Source organism: Acomys russatus, chromosome X, assembly GCF_903995435.1.
Source record: "Acomys russatus chromosome X, mAcoRus1.1, whole genome shotgun sequence".
NCBI lineage: Eukaryota > Metazoa > Chordata > Mammalia > Rodentia > Muridae > Acomys > Acomys russatus.
Window position 1 is genome coordinate 108,821,470 of NC_067169.1, and position 25,146 is coordinate 108,846,615.

Consider the following 25,146-nt stretch of genomic DNA (forward strand, 5'->3'; position numbering starts at 1 on the left):
TAGAAAAGAAAATAATACCACTCATGCCTTTCTTTGGGATTCCCTACTGTGCCAACAATAAAATAATCAGAATCTCCAAGTCACCAAAAACTTCTGTAAAATTATCCTCTGTTTTCTGTATTATTTAAATATTATTACATTGTATTAGAAAATGCTGCCTTTATATTCCAAAGTTAGTCTTGTCCATTAAGACACAACCATGGCATATCCTAGGACATTCTTCCATTTAAAATAAAACATATTTCTCTTTATGAGATATAATCTTAATTTTTTGCCATGTCATCCAAAGTAGCCTTAAACTCCTGGTCCTCCTGCTTCAGCCTCCCAAATGTCAGGATTACAGATGTGCACCAGCACACCTGGCTATAGTTGCTTAGCAGCATCACTGCATAGTATCTTTCCAGCCTGCATTGTCTCCCTTTCTTCATTTTGTTTTGAATTTCATTGTCTTCCTATATTATATACTGCATTAAACCCTGTTTAAAGCATGGTGGACTACACATAACCAAGTAAGAGTATGTCATTACACAGAAAAATAAGATAATCTACATTTTTTGGAGTGTTGTAAAGATAAATAAAATGTCTTTAATGCTACTTAGTACCAGATAAAATATTAGGAATACTTTAATATAATTAGAGTTACAATTAAGATTATATGGGAAATATTCATGAAACAATATTGTAATAGAATTATAAGACTATAGAAAAATGAATATGCACACATATAAAATAAATGAAAAGATATAATTGTCACTCTGAATGATGCTTCACTTTGGGTAATCAAAAGTCATTGAAATTCCTTTGCTTTATTAATAACTTGTTAGTTTATAGGTTGCCACTGATTTGTAAAAGAGAACTTAAATTATACAGATGACTATTTTTTTTTTATTTATATTTAGTTCAAATGCAATAAAGGGGTCAAAATTCTTACCATGCCTTCTGTGGCTTATGAAATGACCAAATTCATATTATATGAATATTATACAGTAAGATCTTTGAAAAATGTAATTATGCTCAAAAGAGTTTATTTTTCTCATGTTGTAAGAAATCAAATGTTATGTAAACAAAATGAGTAGCCATAGCTTTTTATTTATTTTCAATTTATGTGTAGGAGTGTTTTACCTGTATGTGTCTACACATACACACACACACACACACACACGCGCGCGCGCGCGCGCGCGCGCACGCGTGCACACGCATGCACGGCACGCACACAGGAACACATACCACAGGAGTGCATGGTTCCTGCAAAGGCCAGTACAAGGTGTTGGATCCCCTGAAACTGAAGTTACAAACACTTTCGAGCCTTCATGTAGGTACTGGGAATTGAACCCAGGTCCTTTGAAAAGAACAATAAGTACTCTTAACCACTGAGCCATCTCTCCAGCCCAACCACAGCTTTTTATTACCAATGCTGAAGTTATATCATCTTAGTGTGAGATATTTATCTTCATGGTCTGTCTGTCTTCCCCCCCCCCCCATCGTGTGTGTGTGTGTGTGTGTGTATGTGTGTGTAAGAGGGGGGGGGACTCAACTACTTCATTTCCTGCCTTTCTATACTACCCTGTGGGTGAGTTGTTCTTATGCTGCGCTTCTTTGCAATCTATCTGTCTCCTGTCAAAGAGCAGATGAAAAAGCTGCCTCTGTGCCTCTGGTCGCAAGTAATCTCTACATAAGACCTACAGTGGAATCTAAAACTTAACATGCCACTCCCTGAAGGCAAATTTACCTCAGCACTAAGTGTTCTCATGAATGACAGTCTCAAGATATGGAAACTACATGGCACTCCCCAGGCACAGCACTCTATTGGGGGAGGGTTAAGTATTTCTGGGATTGCTTTGACATTACATTATCATAATTGAGATTACAAAAATATTCTTGATATTATTTTGAATGTGTCACTTTCCAGGCTAGGTGTGTGAATTTGCCAGAATCACTGACTGCCCATGTGATCATACGGCCACACCTTTGATCCAACAACAAGCAGATAGAGATCACTCAAATTCTTGAGTTCCATTCCTGATTTGACTTCATGAGTGGTTGAAGAGGCTGTACAGCAGTGAGGTCTAAAACATTAAAGCAAAGGCTTGTGTCTATGGAATACACATCTCATCTGTAAACCACTTTCAACCTCCCTGAAAACTAGTTTTGTTTACCTTTTTTTGTTTGGTTGGTTTTTTTTATTTGTTTGTTTGTTTTGAGACAGAGTTTCTCTGTGTAACAGCTCCAGATGTCCTGAAACTCTATCTATAGTCCAGGCTGGCCTCGAACTCATGGAGATCTGCCTGTCTCTGCCTCCCAAGTGCTGGGATTAAAGGCATGTGCCACCACCGCCTGGCTTTAGTCTTGTTTTCTAAGCTTACATATCAGCAAAAAATTCATGGAAAGAAATTTGTTAAAAAAAAAAAAAAGGCAACCATTCAAAGGAACGGGGTAGGAGAGGGAGCACTGAGAGAAATGAGCATGGAGATCAGACCTGGGGATGTGGTGGGGTGGGAGGAAAGAGGGCCTACAGAGAGAAGAGAAACTGTGGGCTGACAGGGGCATCTCTGTCAAGCTGAGGAGTATGACAAGGTAGGCTCCTGGGAGAGTATGAGGGTGACTCTAGCTGAGAATCCTACTAGCAGTGGTCATGGAGACTGAAGAGGCCACTCTTTAACTAGACATGACCAGAGGAGGGAAGGGAACACCAATCTGCCCACAAAAAAACTTTGACCCAAAATTTACCTTGCCTACAAGATGTACAGGGTTAGAGATGGAGCAGAGATTGAGGGAATATCCAACCAATCCCTGGCCCAACCTAAGACCCACTCCATTGGAGAGAGCCAACCCCTGACACTATTAATGACACTGCTATGCTTGCACATGGGAGCCTAGCATTGCTGTCCTCTGAGAGACACACAGGCAAACATTGGGTGGAGTGCAGGGACTCTTCTGGAAGAGTCTGGGGAAGAATAGGAAGACCCTGAGGAAACAGGAACTCTATAAGAAGATCAACAGACCCAACTAACCTGGTCCCAGAGGAACTTATGGAGAATGATGTTACAACCAAGGACCACACATGGCCTTGACCTAGGTCCCCTACATATACATGGCCAATGGGCAGCTTGGTCTTCATGTGGGTCCCCTAGAAAGGAGAATGGGCAGCTATCTCTGACATGGACTCTGTTGCCTGCTTTGTGATCACTTCCCCATGGTGAAGTTGCTTCACCAGGCCACAAGGAAGAAGATGAGGTCAATCCTGGTATAACTTGATGAGCTGGGTGGGATGGTGGGCGGACTTCCCTTATCTGAGAAGTAGGGGAGGAGGACAGGGAAAAGGGGGAGGGAAGGTAGAACTGGGAGGAGAGAAAGGAGGGGCCTATGATTGGGATGTAAAGTGAATAAATAGATAAATAAATAAATAAACAAACAAACAAAACACAGGGTATGTAGCACAAGCCTGTAGCCCCAGTACTTAAGAGGTACAGGAAGAAGGATCTAAAGCTCTGGATTATCATCCCTACATAGTGAATTCAAGGCTAGCTTAGAGTAGTAAGACTCTATCTTTAAAATAAAAAGTATAATAAAATAGTTATTTGCAGAAAATGGATAGAACTTAGATCATACTGTCAAGCAAAATAAGCTAAATTCAGAAGGACAAATAGTTCATATTTTCTTGTCATACACAGAATCTAGAGTATATATTTAAGACATGAGAGTAAAAAGGTAACTGTGGGGGGCGGGAACAGTCTTAAGACATGTGGTGGTAAAAGTTCTGAATCCTTGCCACTAGACCACCAGGGACACACACTTAGTTTTATTGAATGTCTATGATTTACACGTCATGCACCAAAATCTCTCTCCTCTCCCCATCCCCTCATATCTGCCCTCTGCCCTTGCAACCCCCTCCCAGTATAATAAAACAAACAAACAAAAATCTTGTCACAGAAGCTGTAGTGTATTACGCATTATAGCTTTTTCCACATATGTTTACTTTCACCCCAACATCTACCCCATGTATGACCTGCTGGAACACATGAAGGGGTCAGAACTGTAGCTTCCAACCAGACCCATGAGTTGTAGCAGTGAACATTTGAAAGTAAACATATGTGGACAAAAGGCTATACTGCATGATACACTACAGTCTCTGTGACAAGATTTTTGTTTGTTTGTTTGTTTTACTTTACTGGGGGGAGGTTGCAAGGGCAGAGGGCAGATATGAGGGGATGAGGAAAGGAGAGGGATTTTGGTGCATGACATGTAAATCATAGATATTCTATGAAAGTTTTAAAAAAGAGAGAGAGATAAAAGTTTTAAAAAAGAGAGAGAGATGATGGTTTGAATAAGAATTTCTGCCCATAGGTTTATATTTGAATGCTCAGTCAACAAGGAGTGGTAATCTTTGATAGGATTAGAAGGATTAGGTGTGGCCTTGTTGGAGTAGGAAATCTGCCACCGAGGGTGAGCTTTGAGGTTTCAAAAGTCCATGCCAACCCCAGTTTCTCTTTCTCTCTGCCTGCCCCTACCTGCATGCCTCCATGCTCCCTACCATGATGATAATGGACTAAGCCTCTGAAACTGTAAGTCAGCCCCAATTAAATGCTTTCTTACAAGTTGCCTTGGTCTTGATGTCTCTTTACAATAATAGAACAGTGACTAAGACAAGATAGGGGAGATGGAACAAGGGTGATGTGGAGGAAAAGAAAGTATTGCATATTTTTTCTTATAAATAGAATTTGCATATATATGTAGATAGATAGATAGATAGATAGATAGATAGATAGATAGATAGATAGAAGATAGATACATAGAGACATAGATACATAGATAGAAGATCAATCATGACATTAAAATACAAGTAGGGTTATCCATAGAAGAAGAAGGAATAGCAAGAGAGGTAGTAGAAAGTTGGGATGTATAAGTGGAGAATATGAAAATGTAATAATGAATCTCAATATCTTATATATTACCTTTTAAAATTAATGTTAAAATATTAGTTAAAAATAAAAATCATCTTGACATTGTCATACCCCTCTTCTTGGATATCTAGCTCAAGGGCCCAATCTTTTTCATGTATTTATTCATTCTCAAGGAAAATCATCCTGGGCACTGTTCTGTGCCTTCTTATAAGAAAGTTTATAAACTTCCTTTATCTCACTCTCAGTAACCATCCACCAGTCAGAACCATCTTCGAGTCTTCACAAGCCAGTTCAAAGGCTTCCCTTCAACTTAGGATACTGCTAATCAAATTGTTCCTTCACTGCTCCAATAGATTCTTGTTTTGACCTTTATCTGTATCGCCTGCTCTGTCCCATGCTGTTACTGTAAATTAAGCACATAAGCCTCCTTACTGCTACCTTAAGAAGGTCCTAGGGGCAGTCTGTGGGGAATATTACAAAGTTACAAGCACCCCAAGTGGTTAGCAAATACTCAGTGGAGACAATGAATGCAATTTTATCACCTACTTTACAGTATTCATTTATTTTTAAAATATCATCTTTTTCTAAACCTACGGGTTTTATTGGTATATATTCATTATACATAGCATTAGATTGCATATACACAATTTTTTCAAGTAAATCATGTACTTTGACCATATTTACCCTACACAAGTGTATTTTGTCTTGATCTTGATTTTTTGAGACAAGATCTCATTATGTAGCTCAGGCTAGCCTTGAGCTCATGGGCAATCCTCTTGTCTAACTCTCCAAAGTGATGGAAATTACAGGTATGAGCCAACACACACACACACACACACACACACACACACACACACGCACGCACGCACGCGCGCGCGCGCGCGCGCACACACACACACACACACACACACACGCACACATACACACACACACAGTCATTTTACATATATTTACCAAGGACAAACAAAGCAGAAGACAACTCTGTTCTTGTGGTATTTACATTTTAAAGGTAAGATGTAGACAGTAAATGAAATAAGGAAGTAAATATATTGGCTATTAGGGAGAGAAAAGCAGTAGAGCAAAGCCTGAAGTGGGACAGAGAGATACATAGAGGCAGGACGGATAGAGTTCACCTCTGTTCTGGGTGACTCAGGAAGGTAATGGCTACAGCATACACAAGAGCAGACCTGAAGGTGACAAGGCAAGCACAATGCTTAACCGGATGAGACTATGGCCTCTGGCTGGACAGCCGGGTAGGCCAAGAGGCAAGTGTACACAAAGTGGAATGAGTGATGGGGAGTGAAGTCAGTCAGGATAAGGTTGGACCAGCACTAGGCTTTTATGCTTGCTGGAAGGAGCCATGATTTGGGTTATATTTTTAATGAATAGCTGTAATTACTTAGTTTAGGCTAGGTTACAGAAATGACAAAGATAGCAGCATGGAAGATAAGGACACAATGACAATGAGCTCCATGAGAGATGGCGTTGCCCTTACAGTAGATCCTAGGCCTTTCTTGCCTCACAAACTTCCTGGATTCTGAAGCCACAGCTACTACTCCCAATTAGCAGGATGTTTCTAGGGATCTCCTAAGTGCTCAAGTCAGGCCCAGAGCTTGCTAATCTGAGTCTTAAGCTAGAGCATCCTAGGAAAAGCCTGAAGGGAATGGAGGCCAGGGCCTAGGGTAGTCCATAAAAGACCAGGCCCATTGCTACAGGACATCCCAGTGAGGGACATGCTCTTCACTTCTCTTAGCCTGTAAACAATGCTTGGAATTTTCAGGCGAGGCAGCAAAAGCGGCTCCCTTTAGTTTTGCAGAGGAGGACACTGCACAAGGGAACATTAGTGTAAATCTGAATATTGGCTTAAGGATCCTCACAACCAGATTATGTCAAAGGAAAGATACTGCCAGAGGTGAAGGTCAGCTGTAAAAAATAATCAAAACCGAGGCAATTCCAGGCAGGACCTGGGAAAATACTTCAGAGCTTAAAAGAAAATGTCTCAATTCCTAGTAACTAAAACTGTTGAGGCCTGGGACTCTAGATCAGAGGTAAATCACTTGCCCAGCATGCCTTAGGTAGGACCTGGGTTCCATGCCCAGCATGACAAAAACTAATGAGCAGTCTATACAAGCAAATGTTTATAAATCCTCTAGTAAACACATTTCATTACAGGAGATGCTCCTCTCACTTAGCCCAGAACCCAGAAAATAGGACAGCTAACTTTCATCTTGAGTACTTTGAGGACACTCTTCTGAGAGTGATTGTCTTCTGGGGATGGCTGTGGAGGGAGAAGGAACTTTCATTAACTATACTACTGACATATCTTATTTTATTTAGAGTGAGTCTGCATTAATTAAAAGAATCAATGCAAAAAACATTTTGTGTATATGTGAACATGATGTGTGTGGGGAAGGCGCACTGCAGCCATGGCACACATGCTGAGATCCATGGGTTCTAGTGATCAGTCTAGGTGCATCACAGCTTTGCTGTGCAGCAAGGACCTTCATGAGCATGCCACTGGCCGACAGTATCATTTTTAAAAGTGAAAATCATTTGTTGGTTGGTTTGTTTGTTGTGGGAGGCATGCACCATGGTGCATATTTGAGAGTCAGAGAACAACTTTGGGAGTTGTTTCTATTCTTCTACCGTGTGGGTCCGGCGGATTGAACTCACATCCTCATGCTTGGTAGGAAGCATCTTTATTCACTGAGCCATCCACCGCCTCCACCAACTTTGAAGCATTAAAATAAAATAAAACAAAAACAACGAGGACATCTATAAAAGAAGTAATACACTAAGGATTAAACCCTTGGGTAAATATTCCTGAAAATCGAAGGGATGTAATAACAGCACTTTTATCTGTATTATCATATCATACCACTTTCCTTAACTGCCTGTGGAGGCGGGGAGGGGGGGTCTTTTGCTTTTTTGTTGTTATTTGGTTTACTTGAGATAAGGCCTGCCGCAGCCCATGCTAGCCTAGAACTTCTTTTACAAGTAAGGATAACCTTAAACTCATAACCCACCCGCTCCCTACTTCCCCTAGGATTACAGATACATACCACAATGCTCTGCTAATTTCTGCTGAGCATTACAAGATTCTGCCTTCTTATTTAAAAAGGACAAATCAGTTACCCAAAAAAAAAAAATCTGGAAACAAAAAAAGACTTCTGAAAAGCAAATGTGTACTGTTCAAGAAAGGGGAAGGCAGCTCACGGTGTACAATACACTAAGGCCAATCTTGATCTTAAAGTGGCCAGGCAGCTTTCTGCAGGGAAACTCTATCTCTCTATCTCTCGCCACATTTCTGAGGCAGTGTCTAAAAAGGGAAGTTAGCTCTCAGCTTCTCTTGTTATTGTACTCTGCCATGGAGATCCTCAGAGGAGCAGGAAGGAGTCTGCACTGGCCTCTCTGGGCTGCAGTGGACGGAGAGGCACGCACTTACAGTACAGCAGTTGTTTGAACTTTAGATTCCGTAACTTATTTAGTCTTCACATAATCTAAATACAGCTTTGTTTCAACATATCTAAGTATTCCCCGTTCTGTTCTAGTCTTATTTTGGACATACACGTATCAACTGGGTTAAGCAAGTTAAAATAAAACATTTTCAATAAGAACACTGAGAAGGAATAAGTGTTGCACTTAAGACTTTTTAAAAGCTTTACTTACCACTGGGTTTAATTTCTCGGACATAATTGCTAGGGAACCATCCTGTTCTCCCATTTAATGTGCCTTCCCACCAGCCTCCTTCTTCAACTCGAGTGACATAAATGATGTCCCCTTTACAGACTGACAATTCATCTTCATTAGTCTGCTTGAAGTTGAATCTTGCCTTTACTATCAACTGGTGACTTCCATTTTCCGTCATCTCCTAGAAAAACAAAAGCCACACCAGATTAAGTGCCCCTTTAATTGAGGCATGAGTAGAAATTATGCAGATACTCACAAAGTGCAGGGATCAAAATTACAACCCCAGGGATCTGAGGAAATGTCTCAGTAGTTAAGAATGCTAGCTGCTCTTACAGGGGACCTGGGTTTAGTTGCCAGCACCTACATGGCAGCCACAAGCAGCTAGAACCCCAGTTCCAGGGAATTTGATGCCTTTTTCTGGCCTTCTTGAGCATTTTAATAGGTGGTTCACAGACATACATGCAGGTAAAACACCTTTACCCATAATCTCCTTTTAATTTAAAAAGAGTAAAACCCCAGGTCCATTTCAGTTATTTATATTGTGGGCTTTTCTTTTCTTTCTTTCTTTCTTTCTTTCTTTTTCTTTCTTTCTTTTTTTTCTTTGTTTGTTTGTTTGTTTGTTTTTGAGACAATGTCTCACATTAGCTCAGACTGGCCTGGAATTCACTATGTAGCCTGGGTGGACCTCACAGCAATCTTCTTGCCTCAGCCTGCCAGGAACTGGGATTATAAGTGTGTGACATCATGCCTAGCTTAGCTTCAGTTTTGAATTTAAAAGTCTATGAATAGGTCTCAGGAGAGATTAATAGCCCCTTCCAATCCATCTGCAAATGTCTGCAGGACCTTAGGAGATATGACCTGAGTTCTATCCCTGGAGCCCATGGTGGAAGGAAGGAAGGAAGGAAGGGAGGAAGGAAGGAAGGAAGGAAGGAAGGGAGGAAGGGAGGAAAGAAGGAAGAAAGGAAAGAAGGAAAGAAGGAAGGAAGGAATTGACCCCCTAAAAGTTGTTCCCTGATCTCCGCATGCATCTGCATTTATATACAGGTAAGACATGCACACAACAATAACAACAATTATAACATTTTTAAATAAAAATTGCACATTTCAGAACGTACTTTTTCGAGCGAGTCATAGCTTTCATTCCCCTCTACTTTCACCAGTTTTCTAAATATGGCGACTTAGCTGAAGCAGCTACTAAAATAAACTAATATACCATTCCATCCTGCTTCCACCCAACATAAAACTTGGTCTAAATATTAGCTACTAGTCCACTCTTTTAAAAATTGCTCCCATCTCTCAGTTGCTAACAAATCTTAACTAGGCCAGCCTGCAGTCATCAGTAAAAATTACATATCTCAATTAGGCTGGGTAGATGAAGGCACACAAGTATGATGTGACAGGAGTTGAAAGTTATCTTCCACTACACAGAGAGTTCAAGGTCAGCCTAAGCTACATGAAACTGCCTCCAAATACCCACAGTTATGTAAAGCAGAAGTTCTGGGCTTAACTTCTGAGAGTCATAGTCTCCTATGAGAATCTGGTAAACTCAATTAGTTTATCCACATGAGCTTTTATACTCAATTTAAGAGTGTTCAAAAGACTATGGTGTCATAGCATTCATCAACTTCTGCTGCTGATCAGACACAGTGTGTGTTTGGCACCTCCATCTTGGATCCTCATCAGCTTTGAGAGGCAGCTGGGCTGTAACTTAGTGGGAGTAGAGGCATTATCTAGCAAGCAAGAAGCCCTATTGTGCTCCTCAGCACTCTATAAACCAAGTATGATTGCGCACATCTGTAATCCTAGCACTTGGCAGGTAGAGGCAGGAAAATCAGAAATTCAAGGTCATTCTTCCTCCAAGAAATAGCAAGTCCTATGCCAGGCTGTATTATATGAGAGCCTGTCACAAGAGAAGGGGGAAGAGATGATCTCAAAAAGGATAAGAATCACCTGTTTAGATGCTCTGAAAACAACAGGTTGTGGTGGCCTATAGTAAGCCAGTCACTTTTGACAAAAATCAAAGAGCAGAAAATGGCATGTCTTCCCAAATCAGAGCTTCTAAGGCAGTTGTTCTCAACCTGTGCATGGTGACCCCCTTTGGTAGTCGAATAACCCTCTCAACAGGGGTGACCTGAGACCATCAGAAAACACAGATATTTGCATTATGATTCATAACAGTAGCAAAATTACAGTTGTGAAGTAGCAACAAAGATAATTTTATGGTTGGGGTGAGCACAACATGAGGAACTGCACTAAAAGGCTGCAGCATCAGAGGGGTTGAGATCCACTGGTCTAAGACCAGATGCACAGACAGTTCTTCTTTTGAGACACTGGACCTGAATGTACCTCAAACTAGTGATGCTCCTGCCTCAGCTTCCAGAGTGCTGGAAATGCAGGTTTGTGCCACCACATCTTGCTAAGCTTTGGTTTTGTTCAATAAGAATAAAAAAAAAAAAAAAAACAAAAAAAAAACAAGAAGAAGACTGCAATCAAGACCAGAGCAGTACTGAGTATTTATTGATTACCTGCAAGAGCAGGGAAGTAACTCATTCTAATAAGCTCAAGGCATAGGGAAAATAACAGCAAAATGCCATCAGGAGCAGTCTTAATGACTGACATTTGCATAGCATTCCCATCAAGTGGCTAGCAGAATTCTAGTAAACAACAAAGCTGGACTTCACCCCTAACTTCCCAGTAGGTATTCCAGCTGGAACTGGTGTTCACTCTGTACCTTGTTTGTCTGTTGACACCCCAAACAAACAGAATATCTCCCTCAGCATATACAGAACTTCATCTGGGATGTTGATTGAGTTTAACAGATTTTTTAAAACGGACAGAGTGAGGGATGGGGAACTCTACTCACCACTGCCTTTGCCTGGGTTTGCTGCTCTGGAGTTGTGCTGGGAACTGCTGCTGCCTGTGGGTTGGTTGGAGAGGTGGTGGTAATGCTAAGAGAAGAGGATGGTCCACATGGTCTTTCCGATAGCTGATCTGTGGAAAGAGCAAAAGGCCGGTAAAAGACAAACCAAACAAAACATTCCCAGCAGGAAGCCACCTACAACAGGAGACACTCTAGCCCAGGCCATTGTCACAGCCATCCTAGCAGCCACTGGGACTCTATCACACTGAACAGGCTCTATGATTTTAGGTCTCCCCCTCCCTTTTTCCTTTTCGATGGCCAGCTCTCTTCTTCTTAACCTTACTGGCCACTGCTGTCCAGTATAATGAAAAACAGCGACAGAACCACATTTTCTCTTAACCCATTTCCCTACAACTCTTCCCTCTTGAACCAGTTGCCACAGTATGCCCTGTTGTCCAACTCAGACCTATATTGGGTACCAAACAGCTGTTTGTGGCTCTTATTACTTTTGAAATATTTCAAATTTCTCTCTTTGTTTGCTGGCCCATAACTTAGGGATTCTTTGCTTACATGTAAAAATATGCGCAGCACACATAACAAAGTCTCCCTGGTGTTTTGGGGTGGGGTGGAGAATCAGAAATGAGGGAAAGGGTGTGTTTGAGACAGATGGGATCTTGGTACTAGAATCATTTTGTAAAATCAAACAGGGGAGTCTTCTCTTGCTTGATTTACTGTGAAATTCAATCGTGCCGAAGCTGAGCTGGGGGTTTTCAGTGTGCTGAGTGTGGATTCAAGGGAGAGGCTGGCTTCTTGACAAATTCAAATGAGGCTCCTTTTGCTCTCCACTTATTTTTAAAAGATATAAACTGCAAAAGTCTAAAGCCCAAACATTTCCTAGGCGACAGGCTCAGCATCAGAGTAATCTCCTTAAGGCTGTGGGTTGTTTTTTTTTTTTTTTTTTTACTTTCACCTCCTTGTATTTTTATAAATATCTGTGGTAAATGAAGAGACTGTAAAACTTGCTAGAAGAGTTTGGCAAAGGAACATATAATTTGTGTGGCATAATGTTAGAATTATACCATCCTCCCTTTCCAGAACTGGATAGTTGTCATGTGCGTTAAATATAGCTACTCGAATTAGCTGTGCTCTCTGCTATATGCCTTGTAATAGCTCAAAAACATTTTTTTTTCTAAATAGCCAAAGAACAACTTCAGAGAAGTATTTTTCCACATCTTGCTATTATCTGCAGCTCTTTGGGGCAAAACTATAATTACTTGATGGCTTCCTAGATGCTTCATCCTACTTGGCACTTGATTATATTGTCTTCTCTTGTTCTCTAATTGTTTCACGTGGGTAAGTTGAGTCTCCATAAATAGATGGTAATTTCCTCAAGGGCAGGGCCATATCTTCTACTTCCTCCGTGGCACCCCACAGTGCCTCGCACACAGTCGTTTGGCTTTTAATCCATTCAACAGCAGAATGTATGTTTGGTATAAAGGCTCTAGGCAGTCCCCTGCGAGTTTGAATCCTAGTTTAGTCATCCATTTTCTAGTTGGGTAACTGTGGGCCTGGAATTCCTTATCTATAATGTGGACTCCATCATCGCCATATTCCCCAATTGTGTTTCAAAGATTGAATGCGACCACTTGGTTCTATTGAGACAGCCTAGACCCACGGAAAGGACTCACAGCACTTGAACTCATGATGACTACTGCTGATAAGGTTAAGAGATGATGTCACAGGAGAAATGGGATTCTAGTGCAGTGTGGTCAGCTTCTGCGTTGCTCTGATAACCTCCACTACAGTGGATGTGAAATATTTAAATAAGCTACTCTTTACATTCATGAGAAGCCTGAGGTTTCATTCGTAGTACAAAGCTACAGAAAAGCTCCTTTTTATGGAAAACTATAAGAGCAATATCTCTGGTGGAGAAAGGGAAGTGATAGCTGTATTTTGTAAGCCTTTGTTTTAAAGAGGAACTGGTCTTTCCCTTTTTTCTGTCTTGTTATATTCACTTGGCAATCCAAATGCTTTGCATGAAATCAATTTTGGTTCTTATTGTTATGTTGAGAATATTGGAATTTAGTAAGCACGTATCTTTTCTTGCTATTGTGTGAGAGGTACATTGTTATATAAAACCATGTTTGTTTAGATTTATTGGGGGAAGGGAAGAAATTTGCACCATTTGAATGATTATGGTCATAGTTAATGTCTAGAAACATGGGTCATAAATCACCCACATGCCTTACCTTCTGTTGCCTTGTTGACAGCTAAAAGAGTATTCAGAACTTTGGAGAAGTTGGCCCCTGAATAAAGGTCATCAGGTTCAAATACCTATTAGAAAGGAAATTTGAAACTGTAAGTAATCAGCTCAACAAACGAAACTGAAAAGACCCCTCCCTCAAGTACTCAAGAGGGAAAAGATGTACAAGACAGGATGCAAAACCTCTGCATACCTTCTGGAGAAACTGGAGCAGCAGCTGAGCTGCTTAATGACATGTGGCAGCCATCAGTGAGTCAGAACCAAACAGTACTGGGATATGAAAGGCAAGCTGAGAAGGCAGCGCCCACCAGGAAATCTACAGCGCATACTCAGACCCACTCTCCTGACCTGAGCACGTGAAGCTCCTCAGGCAGTTACAGGAAGCTTGTCTGCAGGGGTTCCAGTTACTGCCTAACACCTCTTCAAAGGCTGCAGAAGTCTACAAATAAGGAGGTGAGGCTTTCTGCCTTACCTTTTATTCACTGTCCTCACTAGTGGCACTGTCACAAGTCCTTGTTTCTCCTCCCCTTCCTCCCTGCTGCTGCCCAACTGCTTAGGGTCCTGATGCCACATTGCAGAACTTCTGGCCCAACCTGCCTTTGGCTCAGAGCCTCACTTCCTGTTTCTGCTGATTGATCTTGCCTTGCTCAGCTGTGAGCTGAGAGGCTCTGACTCTTCATCTGCTTGAGCCTGGGTGTTCTTCCTGCCTTCTAACTATGATGCCAGACCTTTCTGACACTTTGGGAGGCTAAGGCAGAGGATTGACAGGAATTTGAGGCGAGCTTGGGCTACAGAATGAGTTCCGGGTCAGTCTGGGTTAGAGTGAGACCTGCCTAAAAATAAAATTTACATTGCCAGGTTTTGCCATCATTCTGATGGGTTACTGCTCGGAAAGCACCAATTACATACTGATGCCGTACCCCGCTCCCCCTCCGCCCCCCGTGTGTGTGTGTGTGTGTGTGTGTGTGTGTGTGTGTGTGTGTGTGTGTGTGAGAATCACTTCTCTCCTACTATGTGCATCCCTGACAGTTAACTCTGCTTGTCAGGCTTGGCTGAAAGTGCCTTTAATCACTAGGCCATTTCACTAGCACCATTGTTTTAAGTGCAACATAAAATGTTAGTTTTAAAATACATTCCATGTATTAAGATGTGTTGAAGCTTCTATATAGTCTCTGACATGTATATGGAGGCTAGTATCCTCGAGCACGGGCACAATCTAAAGGAGGCAGCCAATAGTGTAGATGCTAGCTAGGTGTGGTGACTCAGTCACACTAGTAATCTCAGCACACAGTAGGTGAAATCAGGAAAATCACCAAAACTTCAAGGCCTGAATGGTCTACATAGCTTGAGCCTCACAATTCACATATTGAAGTTCACATATTGAAGTAAAAACATTGACTCCTTAAGTTGTCTGCTGGCCTCTATAATCATAATATGGAATGGGCATGGGGACATACACACACAGTGCACACACACACGCACACACATGCACACACACACACACACAGAGAGAGAGAGAGAGAGAGAGAGAGAGAGAGAGAGAGAGAGAGAGTGCAAATAAACAAATAAGAAGCACAGATAGCCTTTTAGTAAAAGGTACCATTAATATTTCTGAAGAATTAAATGGCACTATATTCCGAATGTTTAAAATGCACTTTCCTTGGAAAGAACTGACAGGAGGTCCGTTTTACTTTGCCAAAGACAAGGTGAACACAATGCAATACATGGTGGTGAGAGCATTGCCAAAATAATTCTAGAATTTATATGTTTGCATGTGGACATGCGTATTAGACAGATATGGAAAACGTGGGCAGACTCTACAATAGTAAGCAAACTGAAAAGCCGGGAGACTAGACATGAGAGTAGAACTTATGATGAAAATCTCCCCCTTGTTTTACTAGGATAGTGGTTCTTTACATGGGTTGTTTGCTTACAAATGTTGGGATTCCTAAAATATTCTGGTTAGTCGCCTAAATTTTAGAACATGTGAATTTTCATAAACTAAAGCATGCATCAACAAGAGTTACTGCTCAAATGAGGAAGTTGCCTGGACTGCACCCAGTTCCCTTTTGTGAAAACCCAAATATACTTGAGATTACCCACAGATGCTGTTCTCCTTACACCTAGCCTGTTCTGTGGCAGCAGGAACTATGCAAGAAGGCATTAAAGGGAGCCTTTGGGGGATAGAAGAAAAACAATACCCAGGGATTACTGTTTCAGACCATTTGGGGATCCAGATACACCTACAGACAGGCCTCCCTACATCATACATTCCTAAGTTCTCAATTGCTTTGTTTGTTTATTTGTTTTGAGACAGAGTTTCTCATAGCACCAGCTGGCCTTGAGCATGTTTTGCAGTCAAGGATGACCTTGAGATTTTGAGCCTCTTGCTTCTACCCCTTGGGTTCTGGGCTTAGAGGCATGCACCACCATGCCCTTTTTAGGTGGTACTGAGGATCAAACCCAGGTTTTTGTGCATGTTGAGGAAGTACTTGGCCAATTGAGCTATAGCCTCAGTCTCTCCGAAATTCTTCTGCAGATCTCTTTCTTCTCTGAACTTGATCTGGTCCCATACAGAGAAGGACATGTTATTTGGAGAGTGCACATCACTTCCATTCATTGTCAGGCATTTAGACCATATTGCAAAGGAGAAATGTGAGATCAAATTTATAGATGGGAATGTTCAGCAAGACTAGGTGCCCAACTGGGGAAAGTGGGGAGAATCCCTTAAGGTGGAGTGAGATAAGAAAAACAAGGAGAATTGAGGTGCCATACAGGCCACTCAAGTAGGAAGAACATCACTTTTCATTCTTTTTCTTTGGCTTGTTTTTGAGACAGAGCTATGTAGGTTTGGTTAGCCTGGAACACGCGATTCTTCTGTCTCTACCCCTGAGTGTTAGTATTAGAGGCTAATGTCACAAAATGGAGAACTAATCCCTCTTTCTATCTGCACGCCCTGGGGCTGGTGGAAAGGTAACATGTATAATTGCTCAAAGTGCTTTTCCAACTCCAAGTCAAAGCATGACAAAGCTGTGGTAATATCATCAAGTAGCACTCCATGAAACATTCACTAGGCTGTTTAGTGTCTGATATATGATTGAGATTCTGATTAGCTGAACTACTTTCTTTATTCCCATTTTGGTCCAGAAATAAGCCAGCTAGATCATTTAGATCTGTGAAAGTCAGATAAACAGCAGTACTCCCACCCTCCATTCATTTTACCACTTCTGTGACTCACATAAGGAAAAAAGAACTTGAAATCTTTTTAGAGAATGCCAAGGTATCACTCCACCAATGAGATGAATAAGGCTCACACTTACAAACAACAGAAACTCAACTCTGGATAAGCAATAGAGAAGACAGTCACGGATCCTCACTAGGGATTCTTTTCTGAACATTCATACATAGCCGGCCAAAGTCCATTCCAACCTCAGTAGATGGAATAAGACAAGACATTTAGTTTTTACAGGTTTTACCAGCATTTTTCCATTCTGGAAAACCACAATGACATCAGAACCTATATTTTCCATCCTCTAAGGGCCAGTTGTAAATTCTGAAATCTTGGGGACCTGCCAGTGTAAATTGTGCAAAAGTTATTATTTCTATGACTTTACAAATAGAGCCTTTTGGAGTCACTTTCAGTTTCAACATGTAAGGTAAAGGAATGCATTAAAAGACGTTCCTTCAATTCGCTGTTCCTTCCTCTATTACCTCACTAATCACCCCCCCCCCCTTTTGGACAAGGTCTCATGGAGTCTAGTCTAGAACCCAAACTTGTTATGTAGCCAAGAATTACCTCTCAGCTTCTGATGTCCCTGCATCTACCCCTCAACCACTGGGGTCCTAGGCACGGGCCACCACAGCAAGCTCTGTTTGGTGTTGGAGAAGGAACCTGGGGCTTCATGTACATTAGAGGGGCACTTTATTCACTGAGATACATCTCCAGTCCATGCCTCACTAATCATATAACTATGATTACTGATTCGTTGGGCCCCTGGCATCTGCCTGGCATGGTACTTAGAGAGCAAATATATATTGCAATGACTTGGGTGTTTATGTCACCCAAATTTACATTGAAACCGAATCTTTGAGGTAGTACTCTTTGGAAGTGAGAACACTGGGAAGTTATTAGGTCATGAGAAGGCATAAATACCTCATGAATGGGATTAGTAACCTCATTAATGGAGAGATGGAGCAGTCCTTAGGAACAATGGCTGCTGTCCTAGAGGACCAGAGTTAAATTCACAGCATCCACACAGCAGCTCACAACTGTCTTTAACTCCACATTCAGGAGCTATGATACCTTCTTCTAGCCTCTGCTGGCATCAGGCACACATGTGGTGTAAGGACACACATGTAGGCAAAACCTCACACTCATAAAATAAAAATAAATTTAAAAGTGAATAAATAAAAGAACCCCAAACAGCCTCTTTGCCCTTTGCAACATACGAAGACACCATGGTCATGTATTCACCAGCTACTGACTCTGCTAGCCCCTTAATCTTGGACTTCCCAACCTCCAGAGCCATGAATAACACAATAAATTTCTGTTGTTATAAGGTTACGATATCTTGACATCATCATAGATTAAGATTAAAGATTTTCATTGTATTTGTTTTTCCCCGTGAGCTTGCAATATGGAAACAATTATTTCCTCGCTTCCTTAAATGCATAACTGAAAACCCAGAGTAGTAGTCACAGACCAATACAAATACAGGTTGGGAATTCAGAGTGTGGCTCAGTTTGTAGGGTGCCTGCCTAGTGTGCATGAAGCCCTGGATTTGGCCCCCAGCAGTCTATAAATCAGGAGTGTTGGGGCATTACTGTAATCTCAACAGTCAGGAGGCAGAAGCAAGGGAATCTGAAAGTCAGTTCAGCCTCAACTACACAGCAGGCTTGAGGCCATCCTGAGATATATGAAACGTCCCCTCAAAAACAAAAACAAAGCAAAAAAACATTTACAAGTGGGTGCTCTGAGGGGAATTGTAGCCTTGCACATGTGCTTGAGGTTTCCACCAGACCTAGAAAAACACAGAAACGCCATCCTTGGGTTTGCATAGGAAGAAATCCCTTGCTACTTCAGTCCAAACAGCATTTGCAGACAGTTTGCTAGCGTCCCTCAAATGACTGATTCAACAACTGCAGCCATGAGACTAGACTGCCTCCCAAGGGGCTCTGCCTAATTCCTGGGCTGGCCTTCCCATTTCCTGACGCAACTCATGCTGCATTTGCCAGATCCAGGAAGGGCAGTTCCCGTTCTGTAAGGCAGTGAGTCAGAAGGGGGCAGGGCAGCCTGAAGTTACAACAGGAACTAAACCACCCCAGACCTCCTGACTGCCTCATTATCACGCCTTAGGCACCTGAGTTAAGCAGTCCCAGCAGGCCAGCCACATCTTAGTTAAGAAAGGAATCCATTCCCCATTCTACTGCAGAAGTGGCAATGCCTTTAAGGATTCTGTGCCTTCAACAACAGCCAGTCAACTTTCATTTCAAGTTAATTTCAGCTTTACGTTGATAACAATTGACTCCATCACTCTTTTTTTTTTTTTTAATCTAATCAACTGAAAAACAAGTAATCCCATGGAACCACATGGACATTCAGCTTCTATTTCCAACCTGTTTAAAGAAAAGATGCCAATATTTAAGGATGTTCCAATGCTTCCCTGTTCATCTTGCTCTTAGGAGACAGAATCCTAAATGAACTGAAATCGTCTTGAGTCGCATTCTCTAATTGTCACAGCTGAACACAGTGGCTCCGCTAACCCCTGCACTTTGAAGGAAATGACATTAAATGGTACTACTGAGAAAGCAAATCTGAGCTGCTTAGTCATATTTCACTGGTGGTGCTGCTTCTGGCTCTGTAACCTGCCAGGCTTCCACACAGCTCCTTCTAAAAGCAGGCACAAAGTCAGCAACAAATAAGGCTCTTAGCTCAGAGACTGGACTCATTACCCACTAGCATTCCACTTATAAGAATACAGTGATGGCATTTGTACCCGGCCTAATAACCGCTTCTATTGATGGCAGGGAAACTTCAAAGAGTAAGCCCTGAATTAATTGGACTTTGATTCCCTCCATTTGTCTGCATTTCAGCAATTTAGGAACAGGATCTGATTTGTGCCTGTAGTCACAACAACATGAGGTATGTTGAAAAAAAGCCTTGGTGTGGGGTCTGGAGACTTAGACTCTAACACCAGCATTGTCTCTGCTTAGCAGTTGTAGGGATCTAGGAAAGCAACACTACTCTCTTGTGGCTTTTACATCCGGAACGTTAGAAGAATTGGACCAGTGCAGGCCAACGAGAAGTCTGTTGGTCCATTTTCTGAATAGAGAATCTCCAAGGCAACATCTTAGCAAAGATCTCTCAGGTCTCAAATCTGCTTTAGTTCTCAAGGTTATAAAAACTGAACTCAACTCACAGTAGCCAACTTCACCAAAGGCCACTGCATAAACACCAATGCCGACTTCTTAATGTTTGCTAAAATGTACTGCTAAGTGGATGTCATGATATCACATCCTCATGTTATGGCAAGAGAATTCTCTTCAACAAGTATGTACCATAAACCAGATCTGGTGAAGCAGGCCTGTAATCCTAGGTACTTGGGGGCCTTGGGCAGGAAAAACACTAGTTCAAGGCCTGCTTGGGCTATAGAATTACTTCAAGTCCAGCCTAAGCAACTTAATAAGACACTGTCTCAGAATAAAAAGTGAATAGGGTTAGGGATGTAGTCCAGTGATAGACTGCTTGCCTGCCATGTGTGTTTAATATATAGAGCAAGGGAGTCGGTGTACTATGAAGTAACAGAATAGATTTTAGAAGTTGATTTTTTTTTTTCAGATTGTAACTTAAAATGACCAATTTACAAATTCAAATTCTATCTCTATCATCCTGCCACTGAACAATGGCGTTTGGATCGTGACTGTGACTACAGGCAGTTTGTCTCCGTGTACCTCTATGCAGTCACATTGTATGACTACCACTGACTCCTAGATGACTTGAATCTTATAGAATCCTGAGGCAGGAAACTCAGTACCATGGTGCTGCTTGACTTCCCAAGCCCCTGTGCACCACAGCCTAGGACTTCACTCGTCCTTGCTATGCCTTCAGGGAAAACTCCACAGTAGACATTTATCTTCAGCTGAGGCCCCAGTGTTCAGGAAACAGGAGAAGAGACAAGAACTGATAGAGGCATCTGTGGTGGAAAGGCAGTCGTGGGATTTAAAAACGACATTGCAACAGAGAACAACCACCAGGACGAAAAAGAGCATAGAGGACATCTGGGACCCAATTGCACTTGCAGCTCCCTCATCATCCTGTCACTGCAGCCTTCTCGGAAATACATTGGATGCCAGCTTTCAGGGGGGAAAGGGGTGATGCCTCAGCCACTGGGATGTCTTAATGTTAGAACATGAGGTGCTGCCCCCCCCCCCAGCCACTGTCACCACCTGCTTAAGAAGGACTGACATCTGAATGTTCTAAATTGGAATGAAGAACACATTTTTTTTTTCTCCAGGAGCCTTCGCATGGCACCTGCTACATAGTCTCTGTGTGTTTTTATAGTTTAGCCACATAAAGCATTAAACAAGAGTTTGTGGGTTAGCCAGAAAAAATAATCACCATAAAAAGCTTCATTTCTATGGGAAAATGTTTTGTTTGAAACAGCTCACAAGTATTTGGAAAGTAGCCGATTTTCGTATTTTTTAAGAATACATTTCATTTAAATATATATTTCTGCTTATATTTTGCATTTCATCTAGTCACTCTGGAGAGAGAGCATTGAAGGCAAATGAAGGTCAGAGGACAACCATAGGAGTCAGTTCTTTCCTCCCATCATGTGGGGATTGAACACAGGTTATTAGGTTTCGAAACAAGTGGATCTGTCCATTGAGCCCCCTTACCCACCCCAATAATACATTTCAACTCATCACTGTCACTACCTAAGTACTCCCAAATCAACTTCTAACATCTACAAGGCTTTCTCTGCTTCTATTCATAGGATGGACAAAAGGACTAGACATCCACAATACTGTGTATTCTAGAACTCTGTGGTTCGAGGACCGTGGTAAGTATAAAAAGAATGAGACTCTTCTGAAGTGTCAGTGTTTAATGTAACAATCTAGAGAGCTGAGGAGGAGGGTTTGAAGGTTCTGCTTTCATAGGGGCCTCCGATGACTTGGGCAGAGCCTTAAAATATACGCAAAGAACTCCTTTCACTACACATTCTTGGCACATGACATGTGGTTAGTATTGAGGTCTGCACAAAGGAGAGAGCAGAAGTTCAGGAACCCAAGGACAGCTTCAGTCCCTCTGTTAGTTTCCATGAAGTCTTCCATGGACCTACCTTTGTGTTTCTTCTGAAGGAAGTTCTGGGATACGTGATGCCCCCCAGTCATCTACCAGGAAGCTAACTCTTCATAATATACATGTCTTTCCCCCGCCCCCTGCAGGTATCAAGATTACTCATGGGTTTCCAATTGGATCATAGTCTTTGAAGTCCAAACTGACCTGCTGGTCTGCCAACACATATGGAATATGTGAGGAATAATCCCTCACTGGTTGATTGACAGGATGCTCTGTGAGAAAGACTAACATGCAGACAGACTATTTCTACAATGTAAGCCATGTGACACCAGTGCAATTTTTCACTCCTGTACCTTCCGTGTCCAGCAGTGCTCCTGCTATGCAGTAGGATCACAATAGATATTTGAATACATCCTGAATGTTTAAATGTTCCCATCAATAAATAATAATCACAACCAAAGAGTACAATAATCTCAGAAAGAAAGAGGGCTCAGTGTTCCAAGCGCTGCTTGATCAACATATGCAAGGCCCAGGTTCAACCTCTAACAGCACAAAATAAGCTCAGAAAGAAATATCACTTAAGAAACAACAAAAACAAACAAAATCAATTACCTTGTAGCTTTGCCATTAACAGCTATCTAAACCAAGAAACACCAATATTCGTCTGAAAAATTAAGTGATTAATCCCTGTGGCTAGGAGGTGACCAGCGGCACTTCAAACTCTCTGTTGCTCATCTTTTGAATCACATACTAATTAAACCCCATCATAAGCACCACAACCCAAGTTATTATAGAGAAGGGAAGCCGGAAGGATTTGTGGATTTTCATTGCCTTGCTGAAATGGACTGTATTTTAATTATTGTATTATATAGCAGCAAAATCACAGCGAATGTAAGCTTTCCTCACGTGTTCATACACATGTTCTGAAACCAACTTCAATTCAGAGGCAGAAGATATGACAAAATAACTTCCCAGAAACAGGAAGAGGTAACCTGCAATTTGAAAGACTATAAACTACACACCCAAAGTTCTAACACCAGCTTATCTGGGTGGGAAGGATGTCACATCAAAATTAACTATCATTTCTTTTATAAGCAAGGTTTCCCATAGCTTAGGCTGGTCTGAAGCTCACTATGTGAGGTCTGATCCTTCACCTTCTCATCCTCCTTCCTTCATATCTAAAGTGCTGGGATTACATTTCCATACTGGTTTATGAAACGCTGGAAACCAAATCTAGGGTATCCTGCATGCTAGGAAAACACTCTACCAACTAAGCTCTTTATTTAGAGATCACATTTAGCAGTTCTTCTGGCAGGTCATGTTTCAGAGACAGCAATGCTCAATGAACACTAATTAATTAGTTTATTAGTTGGTTAATTAGTTAATTAATTTTACAACATTTCATTAAAAACATAATTTCTACCTTGGAAACAGCCCAAACACTGTGAGGAGGCATTCAGGAACTCAGATATTAGACACATCAGTTACAGGTTTCAGTTAGCCTCCACAGGTCAAAGAATAGCCGCCCAACAAAAGGCCAACCTGACACTGACTGAAAGATCAACTTCATAAGCCAAGCAGGGAGGCTACTGCTTGGAATCCCAGCACTCAGAAGGCAAAGGGCTACCCAGTGACATCCATGACAGAGTGAGGCTCTGTCTCAAAAACACAACAGGGGCTAAAAACATGGTTCAGTAGCTAAAAGCACTTGCTGCTCTTGCACCAGACCTGGGTTCAGTTCCCAACACTCTCATGACAGCTTACAAATTACCCCTAAGCCCAGTTTGAAGTGATCCAACATGCTCTTCGGTTTCCGTGGGCATTGTACCCACATGGTGGTGCGCATGCATATTTGCAGGCAAACCACTCATACACACAAAATGAAAAGAAATACGCATTAACATCAACAAGGAAAACAAAAAAAAAGCATGCTCACTTGTCTCAGGAGGTAGCATGAGAAAATATTCTGAAATTGACGCCTCTCTAATAGATCCCAGATTTTGCACTACCTCATCCTCTCAATGTGTACTCCATGGGCTCCTCTTTTTACATTCTGCTTTTTCATTTGCAGTTATTCTTCTCCATTATAAAAGATTACACAGCACCTGAGCCCCAGACCTCTATCATGGCTCATTTACAAGGCTTATTCCAAACACTACTCATCAGTACTCAGTGGAATTCCCTATTTCTGAACTTTCCTGCATTTGGCCTCGAGACTCTGGAACCACTAAGACATGTAGGCCCATGCTGTTAAGTTCCACCTTTTTTACTTAGTCATCGACAGGCTCCCCCACTGGTTGTCAGCTTCTTTCCCAATCTAAAATTCAAACAGAGGACAGAGAGATGGCTCCAAATGGGGTTAAGAGCAGGTGTTACTCTTGTGAAGGTCCAGATCCAATTCCTAGATAACCATCCATAACTCCAGCTCCAGGGGATCAGATACTTCTTCTCATTTCATAGACAACAGACATACGTATTGCACATGAATATATGCAGGGGGAACCATTCATATAAGGTAAATAATTTAAAATGAAATAAAATTCAAACGGATACTACTTACATCAAGAAGACCAGTCCTTTTGACATATCTCTCCAAGAAAGGAGAAAGAGCAAAAGACTACTAAAACTTGATAAATCCAAGCCCAAACATGTTTTTCTCATTCCATAAAATAAATTCTCTTGTCACAAGGAGTGATTGGGAGACTTCACTTCACAAAAAGGAAGTGAAGTTAACCACCTGTGTCACTTTGGAGGAGGTCACAGGTAGGAATACGCCTTACATAGATGCCCCACCTTGAAGGCTAATGAAGGGACAAGCAGAGATATCTAGGATAAAGTATCTAAAGCCAATTTTAATTAGGGTCAAGTTATTACCTATCCAATAAATATAATCTGAGTACTTAGCATACATCAAGAACTAATTGTGGTGGTTTGAATGAGAATGTCCCCCACGGTCTCAGGCATTTGAACACTTGATCCTAGTTGGTGGCACTGTTTGGGAATGTTTAGGAGCCATGGCCCTGTTTGAAGAAATATGTCACCAAAGACCAGTTTTCAGAGTTGAAAGACAGGCACCATTTCTAGCTTACTCATTCTGTTTTGTGCTTACAGTTCCAAATGTGAGTTCTCA

General features: G+C 41.6%; 1 protein-coding gene across 1 annotated transcript in view; it reads right to left on the reverse strand.

Annotated features, from left to right (window-relative positions):
- The window catches only part of Arhgef6 (Rac/Cdc42 guanine nucleotide exchange factor 6), a 114,028-nt gene that overhangs the window by 67,320 nt on the left and 21,562 nt on the right, over nt 1-25,146 (reverse strand). The window contains exons 3-5 of the mRNA XM_051142457.1: nt 13,701-13,785; nt 11,455-11,582; nt 8,571-8,772 (exon numbers count right to left, since the gene is read on the reverse strand). Coding sequence (XP_050998414.1) covers nt 8,571-8,772; nt 11,455-11,582; nt 13,701-13,785 — 415 coding nt within the window. The remainder of the gene's footprint in view (nt 1-8,570; nt 8,773-11,454; nt 11,583-13,700; nt 13,786-25,146) is intronic.